We start from the raw sequence: 15989 nt of genomic DNA on the forward strand, positions 1-15989 counted from the left end.
TTGTCATCCTCGAGCTTCAGTTTTATCACCTTGAGTTGAGGTAGCTTCTCATCTTACGTATGGAAAAACTGATACCCAGGCAGGAGATAATTCTTGCCACATCCTACAACTGGTCAGTAGCGACTACAGAATAGAATCTAGGCTTCTCAAGGCTCCTCTTACCTGAGCTTTCAATTTCGCGACTTGTACTTAGAGATCTCGATCCCCAAACACCTTCCTTCCTATGCACGTAAAGAAGGCTCTGCAATCCTTATCATACTTACCATACCGAGAAGGAAGAATCTGAATTAGGTCAGAGTATGAGACACCAGGGGGGCTGGCACGTGTCAAGGAGCAGGAAGGCCAGAGGGCTTGATGTCGCCGTTGCTCCATCTTCCACGGCCAGTCCTCAGTCATGGCTGATCTCTTCACTGTCTTGGCAACATCCTCAGGATTGTGTCCCTCCTGCTGATTCCTATATGCCAGGTTGCTGTGCTAAGGATGGAATGATGAAGGCTGACCCGGGCGGATACGGAACAAGTAACGATATTCAGTGTCACCGGAGGAGAAGCATAGGTTGCTATGAGAACGTTAAAAGCGAACTGAGCATGGTTTGAAGGGTTGGGCAGAGTGTCCAGCAGGTTGAAATGGTGGTGCCACAGGACTGTGAAAGAAGTAAGGGAGGCGTGTGGCTTAGAACATGGTGTTTGGTGGAAGAGGTGTAAATCTAGATTTTTAGGAAAAGAGGGCCAGTGTCTGGGGGTGTGAGGATTGTCCTACAAAGAATTAGAGGCAGTCGTTGGCCTCAGGTTTTCTTACCTTGTGGCTACTTGCTACCTGATTTTCGTTTGATTTTTTTTGTTTTTGAGGCTTTAAAGAGGTGTCTCTTAGCTCTTATGCAGCATTTTGACTTCTTTTCAGATGGAAGGTTGGTCTGAATAGTCAGAGGTTCTCAAAGTGTAGTCCTGGGAACTTGTTAGAACTGAAAATTCTCAGGCCCCACCCCAGACCTACTGAATCGAAGTCTGGCGGTGAGGCCCAGCCATCTGGCCGAACAAGCCCTCCCAGTGTTTCTGGTGACAATAAAGTTCAAGCACCACGCGTCTAGCCCGTGGTTCCTAGTCATGGAAGTCTAAGGCCGCTGTCACAGAGAGCAGGTTGAAAGCTTTTGCAGGAAGCGATGCAAGGAAGGAGGACGGAAGGACCGAGATTTGAACATCTGGCATGGCCAACTCGGGAAAAATAGGCTGAAAGAAGGACTGATGTTTTAGAACAGGGCTTGGCAACCTGTTTCTGTAAAGGACCAGCTAGTGAACATTTCAGGCCTTCTGGGTCATACGGTCTCCGTCTCAGTGATTCAACTCTGCTCTCATAGTACAAAAGCAGCCACAGATAACACACAAACAAACGTGACCGTGTTCCAATAAAACTTTATTTACAAAAAGAGGCGACAGGCTGGATTTGGCCCCGGGCAGCCGTTTACTAATCCCTATTCCAGCAGAATGAGTTACTCAGGCTTCTTTATTTTTTACGCAGCAGATCCCTTTTCCTTCTAGAGCCATCTAAAGCAGGGATTGCTCTGTGGAAGCAGGGGCTGGAGAACCAGAGCCTTCCTGTCCAGTTCCCCCTTTTTCTCAAAGTGGGCCCTAAGGCTCTTCCTGAGAACTCATTTTAATGTCATTTAACGACAGTGCTCCAGTGTCTGGGCTTGGGGTCCCTTAGGCATCACCCTTGAATGAGTAGGTAACTTGTCCTGGACGAATTTGGGCCCATAACAAAGGCGTGGAGGTTGGGGGAGGCAGTGACCAGCCTGAGATGAGGCCCGGACCTCAGGGTCAGGAGGGGTCAGCCTTTTTGTTGCAATGCATGGTCTCCCTCTTTCTCTGCAGGTTCCAGCCAGCCTGTCGAGGCCAAAACAAAGGCCCAGGGTATGAGTCACCAATCAGACGTCCTGCCCTGTGACCAGCTGAGGGACCAGGTCATCGGAAACCAGAGCAGCCACACCCAGCTGATGGAGACGCTGCTGCACCTGCGGCAGACCGTAGACGATTGTATCACACAGCTGACGACCAGGCCCCCACAGCTGGACCTGCCGCTGGAGGAGCAGAGGCACAATCAGGCCACCGGGGAGCAGGAAGCCTTCCTGCGCCAGGTGGTCAACTTCCTCCAGTCTGGGGCCATGTGGGGCCTGGGGCTCCAAGCGCCTCACCCTACCCTGGGCCCTAGGGATGATGCTGGAGGCGGGCAGCAGGCACAGCTGTCCAGGCAGCTTGACCAGCTAGTTTACCAACTGAGTCATCTGGAAGTTGCATTTGTCAGCCGTGACCTGTCCAACCATGGGACTGACATCTCTGCCTTCGAGCGCTCCAAATTCCAGGACTTCAAGACCTACCAAGGAGACAAATACCATGAGGACAAGAACACCATGGTGAGGATGGGGGGGGACATACTTGAGGGCCCCAGTGGCCAGGATTTACTGAGTCCTGTGCCAAGTACTGTGTTCTTGCACTTACTCTTCCCAGCTCCGTGAAGTAGGTGCTATCGTCTTCTTATAGATAAGGAAATGGGCCCAGAAACAAGGTGACATGCCCAAGAAAGTTAAAGAGCTGAGTCTGGGTCCACCTCCCCACCCAGCATGCTTTATCTAAACCCCAGCTCTTACCCACTAGGAGTCACTGTGGTCACAGTGGTAAGTCAGCCTGCCCTCATGGAACTCCGTCTAGTGATGAATGTAGTCCGCCACTGGGAAATGAACATTAATAATGTCCCCAAGAGCACTAAGGGGATGCCTGCAGTGGGTGGCCTGGGAAGGTGTCTTAAAGGCTGGATCAGCCAGCCATACGGTGGTGGTGGGAGGGGGTCCTCCAGGATGGAGGAACAGCATGTGTGAAAGCTCTGAGACGGGAAGGGCTTAGAGTTACTGGGAAAGGAGGCCCGTGTGGCTAGAGTAGGGACAACGAGCGCTGTAACAAGAGGTGTAGATGGGGGTAGTCCGTTGCGAGGTATCAGGATGTTATCCTAAGGGTGATAGGGAACCAACAAAAGGCTTCCAGCAAGGGAGGTTCACAACAGCTCTCCAGCCGGAGGATACAGGACAGCATGACTCACAGCTTCCCTTCTGTTTCCAGCTAAGTGACGTGGGCTCGGTGGCCGTCTGCTTTTCTCAGGGCCCGGTCAGTCAGATACCTCCACCGGACTCGGAGGGACCCTTCCTCCTCCATGGACTTGAAGGGCCCTTACAAGGAAGCAGAAATAGTAGAGATGGGTGCGAGGCAGGGCCTGCGGCTTAAGGATCCAGGCTCTCGGGTCAGGCAGGTGGAGTTCTGCCCAAATGTGGATGGAATTGCCTCACGGGGCTGAGAGATCTCTGTTTCACAGGATGAGTCCTTATTGGCACGTTTAAAGGGGTCCGTATCGGGCAGGGCAAGAGGACTGACCTCAGGTTCCTTCCATCTCCAGGGCTTCATCAACCTCGGTGTCAGTGAGAACAAGCTGTGCACTGATCTGATGACCGAAAGGGTAAGCCAGGTTCTGGGCTATGCTGGGCCCCACCTTCCGGCCCGGTCCCGCTAGAAGGTTCCTCAGCATGTGGTAGCTGCACCAATGGGACTTAGGGGTTTGGGGGAAGGGAGCGGGGAAAAAGCTTCTAGAACAGCACATCTAACCTCCTGGCCTTGCTGACTGTGTTCAGAGCTATTCTCTAGATGGGGCTATGGTGGGTAGGCTGCCAAGGGAGCCTCTGGCCCAAGTGTAGGTTTTCAAACACTTCAGAGTGAGTTATGTATTTGTGTAACGTGTGCCAAGAAGACTGGGGCCTCCACCCCCAAGGAGCATACAGCGTGTAGCCCCACTGCCCTTCTCGGAGGCCGTGTTGCAGGGCAAACACCCGTATGCATCCTAGAAGTAGGATGAGGCATGTTGGGCTCCTCTGGTCTGGCTGTCCTCATGCTCTATTTGTCAACAGTTGAGTCGGAGTGACATGAACCACCTTGAGGATGCCCTGCTGCAATATTCTGACCAGAGAGGGCAACCATTGTAAGTGATTTCCAGATCTGTGGTCTCCTGGTCCATAGGCACCTGTCCTCATCCGGGGAAGCACTCCTAGCGCCAGATTCTTCATTGGCCTCCTGTCTGTCTCTTTGGGTAATGACTTCTAGAAAATGCCTAGAGCAAAACATCGTCAGGAGGCAGCCTGGTGTAGTAGAAATAGCCCTGCCCTGTTACCCAAAAGGCCTGAGTTCTTGTCCAAACTCTCACACGTGCTGTCTGTGTCACCTGGGGAGTTGACAGCCTCGGTCGGCAGCCCCGTAAAATAAGGTTGGACACTTTGCCCTTTGGAAAAGACTGAAGTCTAACCCTGAACGAGAAGGGGCCCTGGGCCTTGGAACCACGAACTCCCTCTGGGTCTGTCCACAGCCTGCGGGAAGAAGTGGCCCGCTTCTTGACCTGCTATTGCAAGTCACCTGCCCGCCTTGATCCGGAAAACGTGAGTCAGTTTCCCAGCCTTGCTGCCCCCCTGGGCAAGGGCTGGATGGTTGGGGACTCTGCATTTTCTAGAAGGTACAGGGGGAATCAGCAGAGACCCTCATGGCCAGGGCAGAGTGAGGGCCACTGGCTCCCAGCTGAGGCGGTTCCTGGGGCCTGCCCCTCCCAGGGGGAGGGAGATGAGGGTCACCCCTTCTTACCTGGGGACCGGTTTTTTCATTTCTGCATGACTTCTTCAGGTGGTTGTTCTAAGTGGCTGCTGCTCTGTCTTCTCCGCGCTGGCCACGGTTCTGTGTGATCCAGGTGGTAAGTCAATGCGCGCTGCTTTCCCTCAGGGGAATAGCAGCACGAGGGCACTGGGCCTTCGGGAAGAAGAGCATCTTGACTCAAGGCCCTTCCTCGCAAGCGCTGGGACCTCTACTCTGATTAGAACATCTTCCTACTATTTCTGTAGGAGCAAGGGATTTGGGTCCTCATTTAATATGGAAGGAACAAGTGACGGTCCTCAAGGAGGTATGCCTCAGGAATGGTGACAATAGGAGCCAACTTATTATTAGCTGTGCTTTTGGTCTCAACTCCAGTACGGAAAGTCCTGGTCAATTGGCTTAGACTATATAGATTTTCTCTTTCCTCCTCCTCCTCAAAAACAAAAAAGGCTAATTAGTTCTAGATCAAATAAGGGGGAGAGATCTGTCCTCAACCTCCCTCTTAACAATGCCCAAACAAGAGTCTCAGGTCTTCATGAGCTCTGGCTGTGTGGGAGGAAGTTACTGGGATGGCCAGTTTCATTCAAAGGAGGGGCTCCTTGGTTAGCTCATCGATGAGGCCAAATGGATGGGAAGGACAGAAGCTAGATCACCCAGTCCAGGTAACCCAAGCCACACAGAGAGACCAGAGGCGCCCTGTGCATGGACCTTAGCCTCCAGGGCTTGGCCTGGAGCAGACAAGACTCGCTGAACGACCAGTGCTCCAGCTGCTAACAAGCCTGGCTTGATTTGCGCCCTGGATCCCGAGCCATTCACAACATTATCTTTCCCTTTCCTCCCTCTCTTGTGTACTCCCAAAGAGGAAACTTGAGTGTTTTCCCCAAATAACGTTTCTAAGAATGGATAACTTCCAGAGAGCCTGAGCCGGAAAGCAAGTTTAAGGTTTAAGGCAAAGCAAGATTAAGAGCCCCTACTTAATCTCCAAGTAGGAGGGACTGTCAACCTAACCTTCGCCATCTGTGGTGTTGCTGCTGGTCTGGAGAGCCTGGCAGCTTCTAGCTGAGAGACCCTGGACGGACAGCTTTGTCTCCCTGTGCTTCCAGAGGCCTTGCTGACCCCCACCCCCTTCTTTGGTGGCCTCGTCGTGGGTTCCTACCTGTATTCGAAAGTTGAGCTGTTGCCTGTCCACCTGGACAGTGAGGTCAGAATGGGGCCCTTTCCCCTGCTCAGCCCACCTAGGCAATGGAACGTTCTAGGGGCATCTGGAAGGTGTAGGGGGCTTTGCTTTCTTCCCGTGTAAGTGATGGTAGGGGAAGGATGGAGAAATCAGGTCGAAGAGGGCACGTGGGCCTGGCGCTCTGGGTATGGAGGTGAAGGCTTGCTCGGGGGTTATGGGAACGGGGAGTCAGGGCTTGGAAGCTTTCGGATGGGCAGCTCTCAGGCAGTGTTGGTCTTCCAGATCACTGATGGGAGCGCCCGTCCATTCCAGCTCACTGTGGACAAGTTGGAGCAGGCCCTGCTTGAGGCCACGCTTAAGGTAAGGAGGGCACCATGTGTCCTGATGGGCGCTGCTGCCCCTGACAGGAGCTGAGTACTGAGACTCTGGTACAACCTGCTCCCCAAGATGGTGTGGGATCCTTCAGAAGAGGCAGTGAACGAGCCCAGGGGCCTGTCCCCTAGGAGCCCTGAGCCCTGTCTATGGCGCCCCCACCTCCTCCCCCTCTATGGGCAGTGTGGTGGTTGATGCTTCGAGAGCCTACCTAGGCCTTATCGGGTGACCTATGTTGGGCGTCCTGACCTGATCCTTGGCTGGACTTGATGTAGATGGGAAGGACTTGTGTTTACTCGGTTATGTTTGGGTTTTTTAGGGGAAAAAGGTCAGAGGCCTTTTGCTAATCAATCCTCAGAATCCCCTGGGAGATGTCTACTCTAGAGACTCACTGGAGGAATACCTGGAATTTGCCAAGAGGTATGAGTCCACCGCTTGAGACTACACAAAGTCCCTAAAAACGGTTCCCGTCACTCGTGGTCAAGAAGTCATTTACCCGTTACCCAGAAATAATTCACCCTAAATATTCTTGCTGCAGAGTATACTTTGAAAGTTGTGTACAATGAAGTGAAATTGAAATGAAGGAAAATGCACCCACATGCTTGCCACTTCAACCCAACCCTTTGCCATTTCCTACCTAGCCCTTGCCCAGCTACAGACGCCTACATAACAATCATGATATGGTTTTGTTGCTTTTCCACTTCTCCCAGCATCCATTTCTCAAACTGCTTGGCCTGAGGTGTCGAGGGAGACAGACTCTCAGACCTTGTGGGTTGCAGACGTGTCCCCAGAGAGTTTTCATGTCACATTCCTAAGAACACGTTATCATCAGTTATCTCTGGAGTCTTGAAATAGCCCGAATCGTTAGGGTAGATAATCTTCCACTTTCTAGAAGAAACACATTTATTCAAACTTCATAACTAATCCAGACCAATGAACGGCAGAGCACGGAGACGAGAGGAAGAACGCTGGAATTCGACAGGATGAGAGTCACATCCTACTTGCTAATTCAGGGGATTAATTTTATGTCTCAGACTTAGTTTCCTCATCTGTGAAATGGAGGTAACACTCCTGCTCCAGAGGGCTGCTGGGAGAATAAATGGGATGATGTGATAAGCACTTCAATTCAGACCTTGAGTGAGAGCTCCTGAGCATAATAGACCAAAACTCCGTTGGACCCCCAGCCCCTTCTCATTGGTCTCTGCTTGATGGTTGAGGGTTAGGTAGGATGTTCTCATGTGGATCTTTGGGGTCCTGTTCCTTCCTAGTACCCCCACACCAGGTCGAAAGGTCCCTTCTGGTGTGCTGCCCCTTTTGCCTTATCATGGCCCTTGGAAGGGTTGGATGGGCTGCTGAGGTAGCAGGCGTCTCTGATCTGTATCTAGAGAAGAGCCTAAAGAAAGTGAGTTAAGATCAGAGAGAACCGGATATTGTCCTCGCTCTTCCGTCCAACCTGCAGGTACAACCTACATGTGATCATAGATGAGATATACATGCTGTCTGTGTTTGATGACTCCGTCACCTTCCACAGTGTTCTGAGCATGGAAAGGTGAGTTGGTCTCAGCTGGAGTTGGGAATGAGAACCACGAGGTTTCTGCTTTTGCAGGGTGAGCTCATGTGCCATAAACCTAATTGGCTACATGCTAGGACCTCAGCTAAGTGCCACTGGGAGTGTGAAAACGAGCAAAGCATCATCTTTCCTCCCAAGTGTCTTCTCTAAGAGCCATTTGTGCACAAGATGACTTGAGGGCAGCGTACAACGTGCACTGTCAAAGTCAAGACAAAGCCCTTCCAAACGTCGGGATGGGAGCGTCTTGATAAGCAGTGCACAGGGAAAGGACAGAAACAGGGTGGAACTTTCTTAAGGGTGTTTGGCCCTAGGATAGGATCCCAGCAGCCAAACAGAGCAAGCGCATGCTTGGCAGAAGGGACCGCCTCACCAAAGGCAGGGGAGTAATGAGTAGGTGAGCTCATTTTAGAAACCATGGGTGGCCCACTGCGTGAAGAGCCAGCTGCTAAGAAGGTGGCTTTGGACCAGCTATAAGAAGGCCCTGAGCCAGGATGAGGGTCCGGGACTTCATTTAGTGGGCACTTTGGAGCTGTCCCCTCTAGTCCCCTGAGGATACCTTTTGTTGACTTCCTGGCTTAACTGGGGCAACCGTTTCTTGAACTTTGGGCCCCACAGGCCCTTTGTCTGGGAAGGACATCAAGTCCACATTCCTCTTTTCCCCTCATAGACCCCAAGTCTTCACCCTTCAAATGTTTCTCTGTAATCTTGATTGTTCTGTCTGCTCCCCAGTTTGCCTGACCCCAACAGAACCCACGTGATCTGGGGCACCAGTAAGGTGAGCCCCAGCTGCCTGTCCTTGGGTGGGGGGGGGGGGAGCCAGGAGCAGAAGGCAGACACTAGCTATTCCCTCCCCACTTCTCTTCCTCTAGGATTTTGGCATCTCTGGCTTCCGCTTTGGTGCTCTGTACACCCACAACAAGGAGGTGGTCTCCGCTGTGAGCTGTTTTGGCTTCCTCAGTGGCATCTCTGGGATCACCCAGTACAAGCTGTGTCGGCTGCTCCAGGACAGAGGTACTGAGCCCCATCCCTGGGGCTGGCCTCTTGACCAGATCTCTTGGCCAGTGGGAATTTCTGGGTCTTCTTAGGCCTCTGACATGCCTTCGACACACTGAGGCCCTGTTCGCTGTCTCAGGTTTAATGGTGGCAAGACAGAAAGTTTGCTGGAGAGCAGGATGCAACTCAGATGGTGCAGGAGGGTGTGGCTAGAAGAGAAGGTGCTGGTCTAAAACGTGGGATGGGCTTTCATTTCTGGCTGTCTGGCAGCTCACGGGGGTCTGCCTAGAACAGGGATGGTCAGCTGTATCCTGAGACTTGAAGGTGGGCACTTCAGAAATCAATCTTTATGTGAAGGTCAGTTTTCCCTTCCCAACGCCCTGATTGCTTCAGCCAAAGATTACAAAGAAATGCCTCAGTTCCTTGAATATGACTTAACATCATCTTCCAAGGTGGCCGAAGGAGAGCTGCCATTTGGGCAAGGTGGTGTGGCTACGTCCATGGCCCCTGGATCCCCACTCCTCTGTGGGTCTCCAGTGAATGCTGGCTTCCGAGGGCACTTCTCCCGTTAATGCCATTGCCCAAACTTAGATAAGGCCCCTTTTCTTTAGCTCCCTGTAACAGAGCAGCTGCCAGGCTAGAGGATTTAAATTAAAAACTGGGAGAGAATGAAAGAAACTAATATAAGAGAATCTAGTCTAGAAAACAATTTGCTTTCAGCTTTGGATGGGGAAAGGGGTGGATATGAGAAATCTGACTGGCTGCTTCCCTACATGGTGCCAGGCCCGTGGCTTTTGGCAGAAACCAGATTTCCAGCCCCTTGAACACTAGTTCTCAACCTCAGGTGCACATGGGAATGACCTGGGGAGTTTCAATACTGATGTGTGGGCTCCATCCCCAGAGATTCTGATTTAGATGATCTGGGGGTATAATCTGGACATCAGGACTTTTAAAAGGTTCCCAGGTGGTGCTAATGTGCCGCCAATGCCGAGAGCAATTGGACTAAGGTCGTCCCCATGCGTGTCTAGGTTCCTCAAAGTCCACTACGTGAGGCTCTGGGGCAGGAGGTAAGGGGAGCTGTGCGTACCGGCTACTTGCTCAGTTGACAACAGCAGCATCAACCGTGTTCAGGGGATATCCCAGCTCCTTGCCTCAGGGGTGTAAACTCAGAATATTCCTACTAGACTAGTGAGAAGCTCAGTCTTCCCCAGAGTCATAGGTAAGAGGTGGGTGTGCTGGGTGTGGATGCCCTGAGCTCAACTATAATACAGGGTCAATCTTGGATAGAAACAGCTGGCCAGAAGCCCAGGTGGAGGGAGCTTGGCAAGGAACCCTCTGGCAGATCTCTGCTGTGAATCTGTGACAGCTCTCTCCCCCCACCCTCCAGAATGGATTGACAAAGTGTACCTGCCCACTAATCACTCTCGGCTGAAGGCAGCTCACAGGTACATCACCAACAAGTTGAAGGCGTTGAAGATCCCCTTTCTCAATCGTGGTTCAGGCCTCTATGTCTGGATGAACTTGAAAGAGGTGAGCTCTGGGAGTGAAGACACGTGTTCTTGGGCAAGACCTGCTGGATGGGTCTTGAGCTTAGCTCCGCCCCTCTGCCCTCCCTAGTACCTGCAACCATGTACCTTTGAGGAAGAGCTGCTCCTCCATCACCGTTTCTTGGGCAACAAGCTGATACTGTCCCCTGGCAAGACCTACATGTGTAAGGAGCCTGGCTGGTTCCGCCTCGTCTTTTCGGATAAGCCCCTCCCGTTAAAACTTGGTGAGTGATGCTGACATCCCAAGCCTGGCATCCTTCAAAGATGCCGCATCCTTCAAAGATGCCCCATCAGCTCCTCTATAACCCAACCCAATGCTTGAGTTGTCCCCTCTTTGGCCTTTAGCCTCCTATAGTTCCAGCCTTTCTCTGCCATCTCTTTCCACTTTCCTGTCTTTAAGTTCCTTTGTAAACAGGAACTGATAGGTGCTTGAGGTATATTCCACCTTTTGAGTGTCTGTTCTGTGCCTATTGAGCATGGCACTGGGGCCTGTAGGCTAATAGGAAGTGGTGCTCTGCCCTTGTGGGGCTTGCAGTCTAGTAGATGAGACAGACAGACGGATGACCATGGAAGGCCCTGTATGTTATACAACAGAGTTTAGATTCCCATCTGAAGGTTATAGAAACACGACCTTCCTTTCAACAACTATCACATCTCACCATGTGCTGGGCACCGTTCTATCTGCTGGGAACATAGCAGTGAATGAGAAAACGTTTATGTTACAGAAATATCTTTTGGGCTAACACGGAGAATAGACTGAGCAAAGGGTCACTAGAGGCAGATAGAAAACTTGAGGCCAAGGCCATAAGCCATTCTATGGGATTGGATAAGAGTCATGAAGGTGTCTGGCAGGCAGCTGCTGTGACAATGAAGCTCAGAAAGAGCCCTGGGGGATGCGACAGGTCGACTTGGAAATCTGTCCTGACGAAGGGAGGGTTGAAGGTCAGCATCTCTGAACGAGTTAGGCTCTGGGGGTCCACCATGACTGGGTATTTCTGGGGCTCAGCTGCAAACCCACTAAATGGTTCTCTGTCCCCATTTGAACCTTGTAGCCATGCATCGGTTCTATGAGGTGCTCGCGGAGCAGAAGCGGGATCTGAGAGTGAAGCAACTGGAGGATCCGCAGAAGGAGTAATCCGTCTGCCTCCCAACCAGCGGCTCCGCCAGTCACATGCTCAGGGAGTCCCACATGCTCAGTCCCTGGTCCAGAAGGCTGGCGTATTGGCTTGATGCTGTGACTGAACAGTGGCTTCCTCCAGGAATGGGCTCGTGAGACCCAGTCATCAACGTCCTTCAGCTGAGCATCTGTCATTTTTGGAAGCTTTGCATCTTTTTAGTCTTTGGTAGCCATTGTGTCTTTGCAAAATGTTTTTATGGGCGTGGAGGTCGGAAAGCCTAGAAAGGAATAAAGGGAGCTCTCTGGCTCCCTATTTAGATGGGCTTATTTTTTGTATTCCATATCTAATGAATTCCATATTCTTTTAAATTCTAGATCTGTTTTATTTTTTGTTCATATTCTTCGATTTTTTTCTTCCTTTTAAATTCTAAGGCAGGTTATATGTGCAGAATACTGTCTGGGGCAGGTCAGAAAGGCAGGCAAAAAGTGATCCCTAATGAATGGAGCACTTGCCAGGTGTTGGAGGCAGCGTCCTGTAGGATCCTTACATGTCACACCCACCTTACACAGGAGTGGCTAAGTGGCAGGGTGGGGGGTACAATTCCAAATGTTCCTGCTTCCAAATACAAGGTCTTTCCCTTCTTGCCTCTCCAAAAGGCTTTTCAAAGGAAAGCCGAGCTTCAGGAAGCTGATTCTTTTATAACGAGCAGTAGGTCTGCCTGAAATTTGGTCTGGAGGGAGATGTTATCTTTATTTTACTGAGTAGTAAACAAACCTACCCTTTGCTCTGGAGGGAGACACTCACTTATCATCTATGTATCTCCTTGAAGATAGCCTGGAACGGAGCAGTCAGTGTCCCTGCTTGCCAGAAAGGCAGAAACGCAAGGCCCCGGGAAGATGCATCTCCTGCCAGCATCTTGTGTCCCTGCTAAACTCACTTTATTAGCCCTAGTCGTTTGGGGGGGATTTTTTTGAATTTTCAATGTATGCAATCATGTTGCTTGTGAATAAAGATGATTTTCCTTCTTCCTTTTGAATATTTACAGCCCATTTATTTTTTTGTTTTAATTGCGTTGCCTAGAACCTTCAGGACAATGTTGAATACACATGGCGAGAGGGGACATTCTTGCCTTGTTTTCCATCTTAGCAGGATTGAGTTCAGTGTCTCACTTAAATATAATGTTTCTGTAAGTATTTGTCATGCTGCCCTGACCAGATAGAAGAATTTCCTTCAATTCTTAGTTTTCTGAGAGTTTTACTAGGAATGGGGGTTCAGCTTTTGTCAGATGTTTTGATCTGTACCTCTAGAGATGATATAATTCTCTTTTAATTATTAATGTGGTAAATTACATTGATTTAAAAAATTAAACCAACGTCATATGCCTGTGATAAGCCCCATAAAGTCATCAATGCATCATCCTTTTATATAGTGTTGAATTTGGGGAATTTTACATCTATTTTCATGAGGGACATTGTGCTATGATATTCTTTTTTGTAATGCATTGTTTTGGTCTCAGGGTAGTACTGACCTCATAAATGTTTGGGGAAGTTTTCCTCAATTTTCTGAAAGTTTGTGTCAAATTGCTTTTTTAAAAAAATCTTTAAATGTTTGGTAAAATTCACCTGTAAGGCCAGCTGTACCTGGAGTTTTCTTTGCGGGGAGGTTTTTACTCATGAATTCAGTTTCCGCAACAGATATAGGGCTAGTCACATTTTCTAATTCTTGTGTCAGTTTTGGCAATTTGTGTCTTTCGAGAAAATCCATTTTATCTAAGTTTATTATTGACATAAAATTGTTCATAATATTCTCTTATTATCTCTTTAATATCTGTAGGATGCACAGTGTTATCTCCTCTTTCTTTCCTAATATTGAAATGTTTTTTAATCAGTTAATCTAAATGTTTATTAATTGTATTAATCTTTTCGAAGAGCCAAATTTGGTTTTATTGATTTTTTTCTCTACTGTTTCTTTTCTGTTTCACTTCCATTCTTATCTTTACATCCTTTTATTTACTTTGGGATTAATTTGCTCTTTTTCTAGCTTCTTAATGTGGAAGCTTGGGTGAATGGTTTTAAGCTGCATTTTTCCCCCAAAATATAAGCATTTAAAGCTATTGATTTCTCTCCAAGCACTGCTTTAGCCATATATAATTTTGACATGTTGGTTTGTACAATCATTAGATTTTCTAATTTCCCTGTGATTTCTTTTTATCAATGATTTATTTAGCATGTGTTAGTTTCTAAATATTTGGGGATTGTTCAGGTATCTTTGTTAATGATATCTACTTTAGTTTTCTAATGACTAGAGAGTATAAACTATGATTTCAGTCCTTTGAAATTTACTGAGATTTGCTGACGGCCAAGTATTTGGTCTATCCTGGTCAATGTTTCAGGTGCACTTGAAAAGATGTGCATTTTGAACTTATTGGGTGTGGTGGTCTATAAATATCAATTAGGTTTAATTGTTTCATAATGTTTATATCTCCCCATCCTTACTGTCCCTTGATCCATTCTCTTACTTAGAAAGGGGTGCTAAAGTTTCCAACTATAATTCTTGATTTGTCTATTTCTCCCTTTTGTTCTGTCAGTTTCTGCTTCATGTATTTTGAAGCTTTGTTATTAGGGGTCTAACTGTTTAAAATTGTCATCCTGATTAGTTGATGATTTTATCATTATGAAATGTTTTGAATTTTTGGTAATTCTTTTTGTTTTGAAGTCTATGTCAGATATTATTACGAAAGGTTTAGCTTATGATTCTTTTTTTGTGTTAAAATACACATGCAATTTACCATCTTAACCATTGTTAAGACTATAGTTCAGTGGTATTAAACACATCCACATTGCTGGGCTTCCATCACCACCACCCATCCCCATGGCTCTTTTCACCTTCTAAAACTGAAAATCTATGCCTATTAAACAATAACTCTCCATTCCCTCCTTCCCTGCTTCCCCCAGCCCCTGGCAACCACCATTCTACTTTCTGTCTTTAGATTTTGACCTCTCTAAGTACCTCTTATGTGGACTCGTACAGTATTTGTCTTTTTGTGACTGGCTTATTTCACTTAGCATAATGTCCTCAAGAGTCATCCATGTTGTAGCATGTCAGAATTTCCTCCCTTTTAAAGACTAATATTTCATTGCATGTATATACAGCATTTTGCTTATGCATTCATCCGCCGATGGACACTTGGGTTGCTTCCATGTTTTAGCTGTTGTGAATAATGCTGCTGTGAACACAGGTATACAAGTACTTCTTCAGGACCCTGCTTTCAGTTCTTTCGAGAATATATCCAGAAGTGGAATTGCTGGGTCACGTGGTAATTCTAGTTTTAATTTTTTGAGGAATCTCCATATTGTTTTCCACAGAGGCTGTTAGCATTTTACACTCCCACCAATGGTGCACAAGGGCTCCGATTTCTCCACATCCTTGCCAACACTTGCTTTTTTGGTTTTTGAATAATAACCATCCTCTTATCATTTGCGTGATACACTTTTTCCCATTTTACTTTTAACCATTTGTCTTTTTATTTAACATATGTCTTGCAAACACCATACATACTTGAATCTTGCTGTTGTATCCAGTCTGATGATCTTTTAATCGGTCCTAGTCACTCCGTTTAACGTCATTATAGATGTGGTTGGATTTAAGTCAACTGCCTCGCTATTTTTTTTCTATTTGTGCCATATACTCTTTATTCATTTTTCTCCTTCCTGTTTGCCTTCTTTCAGATTAATCAAGCATTATTTACTATCACATTTTATTGCCTTTTTTGGCTTCTGAGTTATATCTCTAGATTTTGCAAAAACTTGTTTGCTTTAGGAATTACAATATATTTATCCAGCGCCCTCAGTGAGAAGACCACAGTCCGTTTCACGATTTACAAAGGCTCATGACTGCCCCCTGCCGGTATCTGCAGCCTTCCTTCCGGACCCAGCAAGCTCCGGCGCTGCTGGATGTGTTGCAGTTCATTCATGTTCCACACTGACTCTAACCCCGAACGCTTCCTTCTGCTTCCAATACCCCGCCTGCCAGCTAATTAACCAGGACTCGACCCCCGGAACTCAACCATCGCTTCCTAAGTGTTTAGGGTGAATGTATGTGTATGTAGGGGCTTTCTGCGTGAGCCAGTGCATAATAAGTGGGCGTAGGGTTAAACCCCGGGCTGCATGCTTCTTCCACAGCACCCCCCAATCCCTTTGGGAACAGTCACCACATCCATATGTCCGCCTTCCCAAGCAATTAAGCAAGTCAGCTGCTTGTTTTGCTCATCCCTGTATCCCAGCCCTTTGCAGAGATCTGGCTCAAAACAGGCATTCGATAAGCCTAGTTATCTGAATTATATAGAATGATGGGACTTAAACGGGAGAACTGGCTTATTTCACAGAACATAAGGCGAGGGCCAAAATGTCCCGAGAGCTGCTCAAGGTGACAATGTTAGTGGCAAGGCCAAAGTGAAGATAACAAGTGGAGTGGTCAGAAGCCAGCCAAACCTCCCCAGCCATACTTGTATCCTGGGATCCTGCTTATTTCCTCGGGGGGGGG

The 15989-nt window shown here is 48.3% G+C and overlaps 1 protein-coding gene across 1 annotated transcript in view; it reads left to right on the top strand.

The window, feature by feature from the left end:
- Window positions 1–12485, top strand: part of ACCSL (1-aminocyclopropane-1-carboxylate synthase homolog (inactive) like) — a 101563-nt gene extending 89078 nt beyond the window's left edge. The window contains exons 4-17 of the mRNA XM_046643019.1: window positions 1869–2407; window positions 3439–3498; window positions 3944–4014; window positions 4396–4465; window positions 4704–4770; window positions 5774–5871; window positions 6130–6207; window positions 6539–6639; window positions 7679–7768; window positions 8519–8564; window positions 8659–8800; window positions 10170–10312; window positions 10400–10553; window positions 11382–12485. Of these exons, the coding sequence (XP_046498975.1) occupies window positions 1869–2407; window positions 3439–3498; window positions 3944–4014; window positions 4396–4465; window positions 4704–4770; window positions 5774–5871; window positions 6130–6207; window positions 6539–6639; window positions 7679–7768; window positions 8519–8564; window positions 8659–8800; window positions 10170–10312; window positions 10400–10553; window positions 11382–11464 (1742 nt within the window). The 3' untranslated portion in view covers window positions 11465–12485. The remainder of the gene's footprint in view (window positions 1–1868; window positions 2408–3438; window positions 3499–3943; window positions 4015–4395; window positions 4466–4703; window positions 4771–5773; window positions 5872–6129; window positions 6208–6538; window positions 6640–7678; window positions 7769–8518; window positions 8565–8658; window positions 8801–10169; window positions 10313–10399; window positions 10554–11381) is intronic.
- Window positions 12486–15989: the final 3504 nt, after the last annotated feature.

This window comes from Equus quagga, chromosome 17 (assembly GCF_021613505.1).
Source record: "Equus quagga isolate Etosha38 chromosome 17, UCLA_HA_Equagga_1.0, whole genome shotgun sequence".
NCBI lineage: Eukaryota > Metazoa > Chordata > Mammalia > Perissodactyla > Equidae > Equus > Equus quagga.